This window comes from Corvus brachyrhynchos, unplaced genomic scaffold (assembly GCF_000691975.1).
Source record: "Corvus brachyrhynchos isolate BGI_N302 unplaced genomic scaffold, ASM69197v1 scaffold125, whole genome shotgun sequence".
Lineage (NCBI taxonomy): Eukaryota > Metazoa > Chordata > Aves > Passeriformes > Corvidae > Corvus > Corvus brachyrhynchos.
In genome coordinates, this window is record NW_008238342.1 from 2269010 (window position 1) to 2276642 (window position 7633).

Genomic DNA, 7633 nt, shown 5'->3' on the forward strand with positions numbered 1-7633 from the left:
GCAGGGGAGCCCCCGTTCCCCCCCGCCCCCGTCCCGCCCCTCCGGAGCTCGCCCCGCTCCCTCTTCACCTACCGGGAGCATCCAACCCTTCCTGCTCGCCGCTGGCAGGCGGGGGGAGAAAAGGGGGGGCCCCGCTGGAGAAGAGCCCCGAAGCTCCCTCCCGGGAGAGGGGGATGTCATCGGCAAACAGCTTTTGTTTTTCTTTTCGTTTTCCTTTCTAAAGAAAGGAGCTGAGAAAATAAAGATGCGGGCAGACAAGTTTTGTTTAAGAGCGTGGATAAATATTTGGCCACGCGGAGCTCAGGGGATGGGGAGGGAAAGGCGAGCACAAGCAGGGCAGGGTTCATCGTTGCTGCGGGCTGGTGTTGCACGGTGTGCCCGTGTAAGGCTCTGGAGAGGCGGGCACCGCCCATGGGCGGCAGAAACAATGGTTTTCACAAGCCCCAGCGCATTCATTGGGACGGGACTTCGTATTTCAGGTCCTCTTTAAAACAAAGGAGTGTGTTGAACGTGTGCATCAACACAAGAGCACACAGCCGTTCCGTTCACAGCCCGGCACCTGGATAAACCCTTAGGCTACAAAATCTCATCTCAGGCTCGTCACCCTCCTTGTAGTTACAATAACTGCTTAAATCAAGCTGTTGGTGAGTGCCTCTCTAGGCTGTAACCTGCCTTACATCAGCCTGCCAGCTGTGCTGAGAAGCAAAGCCTGAACGGAAATCAGGGACATGCATGCTCAGGATCTGCTGAGGGCTTAATTATTTATTGTTAATTGGAGCAGGCTTGGTTCATCTGTTAGACCCAAATGTTGAAAAGTAGTTTCCTACTTTGAGAACTGCCAAGTTGCAGATCAGAAAAATGCTATTTGGACTATGAGTATAATAATCCTTGGGCTGAACTGCTTTTAAAACCCAGTAAGAACTGCTACAGAGAGAAATTGCCTTGGTCTTATTTATTTGAAATCAAAGATTAGTATAGGTGAGCAGAAACTATCACTGGTGCTGGTGGAGTGCGTGGTCCTTATAAAAAAGGAGCTTATCCCTCTGAGGTGGGAGGGGAGCAGAGTGGACAAGAAACTGGCTGCTGTCATCCTTTTCATATTTAGGCAGTCGACACTGAAAGCAGCTGTGGTGATCTGAGTAGGTGCTGACTTAGTCTTGAGTGGTTTCTTTTTCAGACAATTCCCCTCCCTCTGCTGTTCTGCAGCAGCTGTCACCGATGCTGACCTGGATTGCCATGGGACTCACTGCTTTATTTTCACCCTGAGGCAGGATCTCCAAGCTTGACTCAGCTCCAGTTTCCCCCTCAGGACTGAAAGCAACAGTCCTCTGCTCTCCAGCCTCAGGGAGCCCAGGATTTTCCCAGCTTTTTCACCCAGCAAAACCAACAGCTGAGCCATGTAGGTAACCAGATAGGATGGCAGCAGTAGAGTCCTCAGGATGTTAAAGGTCTGGAGCAACAGGCAGACAAAATTCCAGGTGAGAGAAGAAAGCAAGGTGCACAACAGCTGGGGAAGAAAAGGAAGAACAGAATTGTCACTGCAGTGATGCTTTTGGAAGAGGTTCCATTTTCAGTGGGATATACAGGATTTTGAAACCACCAGTGCTTGTTCCCGTCCCTCATCCACCCAACACAACCAACAAATATGATGTCCTACAAGAGACAAGCTCAAGCTGCTGTGTTCAAGTCAACAGTTGTACATATAAAGAGCTCTAGGAGAACCAAATGGTGCCCTAGACAAGACCAAGCTCATTGTTAGCCTTTGAAAAAAGTATGAAATTCATTAATGTTAAATAAATGGTTACTACACTGACTTGGTACTGCCTTGGTGGTGTTAATGGTCTTAAAAATGCTTTCACCTGAGGTATTGTTCATGCAAAAGCTCAGCTTCAGGGTGTGTTAGTCAAATAACTGCAGCAGTTTAAGATTATTCCAGTCCTTGGCTAGTCCAGCCTAACCAAGGTTAGCACTGCCCCAGAACTGGTGGAAGGAAACAGGAGTGAGTACCTCGGTTGCAATTCAAAAACCCCAGCAATGTAACTGAGCAGACAGGACTGGGAATAGTGACAGTGGAGGCACAGAGCAGCTTTCCCTTGTGAGCCCCTTCTGCAAAGGAACAGGGAAAGAAAGAGAAGACACGCAAGACATGAAGCTCTTCCACTGCTTGAAATTTATCTTTTGGGATTTGTGTAAAGCCTGAAAGGATTAGGGTTGCTGTGTTTGCAAAGAGACTTCTGGCCTCAGTGCTTATTGAGCAAGTGAAATACATTTTATTTTCAGTCACATGCTCCGCTGTAGGAAATCTGAAGCAACTTTTAAAAGGATGTAATATCAGCCATAAATACCAGGAGAATTTCTACACATGGCTGAGTTTAACTTCTTATCTTAGAGGAATAAGTAGCAGATGTTGCCATTTTAAATGCATCTCTCAAGGACTTTTAAAATATGCATACATACTTTTGAATATATATACACACACATATTCATGACAGTCATTCTGCACAATTCTATGTTACCTTTACCTTGTTTACAACAGGAGTCATTACAAACAGGGAAGGCAGAAAATAAAACCTCCCGTTAGTCATTAACCAGGCAGAAACCAATCTTGAAGCTTTGCGTTACCCAAGAGGCCTGTGAGTCAGGCAGAGGTGGAAAAAGTCAGAGCTGAGGCACAAAAGCAGCAGATATGCAAGGAGGCAGCCTGGTCCCCCTACTCACCATCACGATGTTACAGAAAATGCTCTTTCCAGCATGGGAATATCTTATCTTCTGTCTCTGGGACCAGCTGTTCGAGGCCACAGCAAGAAGGCTTTGCTTTTGGCTTTTTGGATTTGAGCTCAGATAAGCAGGCTTGGGCCTCAGTCTTCCCACAGGTCCACTGGATTGTGACTCCTCTTGCATCTCTGTACTGGATGCATCACTCTGGTATTCTTCCTCTGTTAGTTCATCTTCAGAGTCAGAATCAGGCTCATCAGGAGATTCTTTCTTAATCATTTCTGTGCTGGGCATCTGTGCTAGAAGCAGGTTTAAAAAGAACATGTAAAACACCTGTATGGGACTTTTTCTCCCTGGCTGCAAGCCTTGCACATTCCATCTAGGAGCTGGACAAGATTCCTCTGAACTTTTTCCGTCTGAAATAAAGGATTTTCAAACCAAACTAGACAATAAAAGGCCTTTACAAGTGTTTAATTTTAACTAATTAGCTCTTAAGAAGCAACTATATTAATCAGCAACTACTTTTCACTTGTGCCTGCTATAAACTAGCATAAAAGAAGTGGATATGACTGAGAAGTGGACAGCAGTTAGGAAAATATTAAAAAGAGCACTTTTATTTTTATCTCTTAGTAATTGAGAAAAGCTTTAATGTTCTAATTCTGTAAATATGCTGGTATGTAAAAATTTAGTAATGTCTTACTTGTTAAAATGCAATTTAGAGCATTTGTGGAAACAGTTGGAGGCCTGGTGCTAACAACTGTCACTACAGGGCCAGAAATTGTGGCTGTAAATGTAGCAAGAATAACCTGAAAATCTCATTCAAGGCATCAAGAGAATTACTCTGTCCAGACAAAAGCTTGAGCGCTCAACTGCAGCATATGGATGTGGCACAGCTATGTAAAATAGGTATTTTGTGACTGATTTTGAACTTCCTCATCTGGGATTAGATTTTTTTCTCCAGCATTAGAGCACAGTAGCAAGACTTTATCCTCATGAGTGCAACAATGAGCTTATTATTAGACTAAACCAAAGCCTGTTATTGGTTGCTGACATGTTAGAGGAAAGAATCAGGGATGGATAGGAAAAACAAACTGGCAAAATACACAAATAAATGAAAATGCACGTCTTACTCCCTTCAAAACTTTCTATCAGCCTCAGCATGAAAGAATCTCTTACCAGCTCCCCCAGTAAAACCCTCCATGCCCTCCCAAAAAGGAGAGGTGCAAGAGATCTGTGAGGACAGAATTTAAAGTGTACCAAATTAGAGGATTAGGCTTGCTTTCTGGGAGATTTTTAAAACAGAAACCTATAAAAATTACTTGTCTTTGCCTTTCTTAAACCAAATTACCTCTGAGATGAAGGGAGAGTGTAAGAAGGGTAGGTGGCAGCTTGGTTGTCTTGTGAACATTTTCAACAGAAACGCATAACAATTTGTTTGGTTTTTCTATATGCTACCACTAGCACTAACAAACCTCTAGTTTCCTCCTGTGACAAGTGGCATTACCCTAAAAATAGCCAGCAGAGTGCTTTAAAGATGAAGTTAACTTTATGCAGCGGCACTTTATCTGATCAACTGCCAAACTTACCTTCATTAAGCAGGAGCTGTAGCCAGATAATCACGACGATCAGCAGCATTACAAAAGGCAAACAGAACCAGAAGAAGAGCAGAGGAAAGGTCAGCTCATTGACCAGAGGAACCAGGGGATACCTCATGGCTTGCTTCAGGTTACGCTAAGTTTAGAACAGCTCGGCTGCTCCCCTTTCTAACAGCCTTTTAATGACTCTCATTGCAGCGCTGGTGGTCACAAGAAGAGCAGAGATATCACAGCAAAGGGGACAGCCCCGTGTTGGGGAGGGAGCAATAGGGATTAATATGGGATAAGAACAACTGAGAGCGGCCAATCAAGTCAGATGTTTTCTTGAGCTGCTATTTAAAGGATAAATACAGGTTAGGAAGCTTTTGAGGCTTATGTTAAACCAGTTTATGTTAAAACTGTAGTTAGAGTTAGTTCTTGTCTTTGGATAGAGGGGAGATAACCAAGTGCTTCGGCCACTTGGAGACTGAGTAGCCAGGGTTGCTGCTGAGAAAGTAGTAAAACAGATTCAACCCTCCGGAGATGTGTAGGGGATGAGCAGCTACAAGCTACTTCTCCCAGGATCTTATTCAATGTAGAGCACAAATACGTCCCGTATTGACTGTATTTTTAACCTACTCTGTATATCCTCATCCATTAGTTAATCCTTTAGGGAAATAAACCTCTGTATTTCAATTGCCCTCCTGTCTCCCCTCCAAGAAAGGTGACTAGCAGATTTCATAGGACGTGTGTCAATAAAAGTATTGCTTAAGAGTAAAGGAGTTCAGTAGTGATCAAAGAAGGAACCAGATATGTACTTGATATTCATCACGCTGCGAGTTCCTCCTTCCATAAAATAAAGCCATAATCTATTGCTTACCTCACAGAGTGTTGTTTGGCTAGATTAATTGTTTGTGTAGCTCTCAGGAGAAGAGAGCAGTGATGTAAAGTTACAAATGATTGCCTGCACTTAATGCTCTTGCTCATGAGCGTGTGTTTTTATGTAGTAGCAGCCCCTTCAAATGAGCCTTTTAATCCCAAGATCTAAATGAACTCTGCAAATTCTTATTAATTCACATTAATAGCACCTCTGCATGATAAAAGAAAGCTATTAGCCCTGCTCTGTGCTTTGAGTAAACAAGTGAGAAAAGCCATTAATGCCCTGAGCTTCAAGGATGCTCAATATTTGAGTCCCCCTTTCACACAGTGGGGGTGGCAGGTTGGGGGCACCTCTGGAAATCAGGCTGTTGATAGCTTGCCTACAGATGCAGTGCTGAGAGGGATGGCAAGGAGCTGAAGCTGTGATCTGTTTAATTTTAATGACAAATTGTGTCTCTCAGTCACATCACTGGAAGCTCTTGGAGTCCACGCTGGCTCTCACCGAGCTGAGCCAGCCTGGGGCCTCCTTGTTGCTGTGGCAGGATGGATCCCCCCTGGAACCCATCTCCCCAGGGAATGGGGGATTGAAATAAGGGGGAAAGGCCCTCCCCATTTCCCATATCTCCAGAGGGGCTGGGGGCACAGGAGTGGGAGATGCCTGAGCTGTGTCAGTGACCTCCTGGGCAAGTGGCATGGGCCAGGGCTGTGGGGTTTCACCTCCACACGAGCCACAGTCCTTGGGGAGGTTTCACAGCCCAAGTTTAAAGGACAGGGGGGCCCAGTGTGAAGGGGAACAGGGGTACAGCCGAGCCCCCAGGCTGATGGTGATACCCACAAAATTGGATTTGTTACCTGGTGTGCAACAAGCCAATAATGACACACTTGAGAGAGACAAGGATTGTTTACTTCAGAGCTGCCCCAGCCTGCGTGCTCAGTGGTATTCCACAAATCCAGCACACCCCCATGGACTTTCCCTGCTATTTATACACAGAAATTCAGAGTTAGTGACTTTGCCAACACAGCCCCTCTGTTAGGATTGCTCAGTAATTTCCATTCAAGTTACGTCAGCCCAGCCAATTTCTGTGCATTCTCAGGGGAAGAGTCTTTTTTTAGTATTATAATGAACATGTTCAGCCCTAGAACACAAGGACCTTGAGGTTAGCAATATATAATATATACATAGATCTACATCAACATCTTCATTTACGACATCCTTAAAGCTTGTTCGTTCTCCTCCACCATTATGAGTTTGTTGTTTGGTTGAATTAACTTCATTTACTACATCCTTAAAGCTTCAGGATGTCCTTGACTAAGGGATGATACTGCTCCGTGTTCCACTGACGAGGTCTCCTTTCTTGCTCATTAGGCTTGAAAGCATACAAAGGTCTTACATCAAAGAACATCCTGATTTAAAATAATCTTGACAGGTTCCACCCTGGGGGTGCTGGTGGACAGTGGCTGAACATGAGCCAGGTGTGCCCAGGGGGCCAAGAAATTCAATGGCATCCTGGCCTGTCTTAGGAATAATGTGACCAGCAGGACCAGGAAAGTGATTTCTCCCCTGTGCTGGGCACCAGTGAGGGTCACCTCGAGCCCTGTGTCCAGTTCTGGGCCCTTCGATTCAGGAAGGACAATATCCAAGACTGGATGAGGCTCTGATCATTAATTGACAAGTTTGTGCTGGGTCACAGGTTGGAGTCGATGATCTCAGAGGTCTTTTCTAACCCAAATGATTCTCCAAGGGATGATAGCAGATGGGAATAGATGACTGTCCCCCTCTACTCTGCTCTAGTGAGACCCCACTTCAAATACTGCACACAGTTCTGGTGTCTCCAACATCCGATGGACATGGAACTGCTGCAGCAAGTCCACAGGAGGCCACAAAGCTGCTGAGGGCACTGGACCACCTTCTCTGCAGAGACAGGCTGAGAGAGCTGGGGATGTTCAAGCTGGAGAAGGTTGTGTGGAGACCTCACAGCATCTCTCCAGTGTGTGAGGGGCTAGAGGGAAGCTGGGGAATGACTCTTCCTCAGGAGCTGTAGTGACAGGACAAGGAGTAATGGGTACAAATTGAAAGAGGGAAAATTAAGGTTGGCTCTTAGGAAGAATTTTTTTTTACTGTGAGGGTGGTGAGGCCCTGGCACAGGGTGCCCAGAGAAGCTGTGGCTGCCCCTGGATCCCTGGCAGTGTCCAAGGCCAGGCTGGACAGGGCTTGGAGCAATCTGGGATAGTGGAAGGTGTCCCTGCCCATGGCAGGGGCTGGAATGAGATCTTTAAGGTCCGTTCTGTGATTCTATGCCGACTGCTGCCTGTCCCACGGGTTAGGTCAGCTCTCCTGCCGGTTAGGCCTGGGAGCACACAAAGATCTCCCACGGCAGAACGCGCTCACTTAAGGCAATCTCGCTTTCGCCCGGAACCCCCGTGCGCGCCCGCGTTCCCGGCCGGACGCCGGCGGGAGGCGCGCC

At 46.1% G+C, this 7633-nt stretch overlaps 1 protein-coding gene across 1 annotated transcript; it reads right to left on the bottom strand.

Annotated features, from left to right (window-relative positions):
• Positions 1-933: 933 nt before the first annotated feature.
• ADIG (adipogenin) lies at positions 934-4567 on the bottom strand. Its single transcript, XM_017735154.1, has 3 exons — positions 4302-4567; positions 2719-3014; positions 934-1507 (listed from the first exon to the last, which is right to left on the bottom strand). Exons 1-3 carry the CDS (start codon positions 4426-4428, stop codon positions 1244-1246), a joined length of 687 nt encoding a protein of 228 aa, XP_017590643.1. The 5' UTR covers positions 4429-4567; the 3' UTR covers positions 934-1243.
• Positions 4568-7633: the final 3066 nt, after the last annotated feature.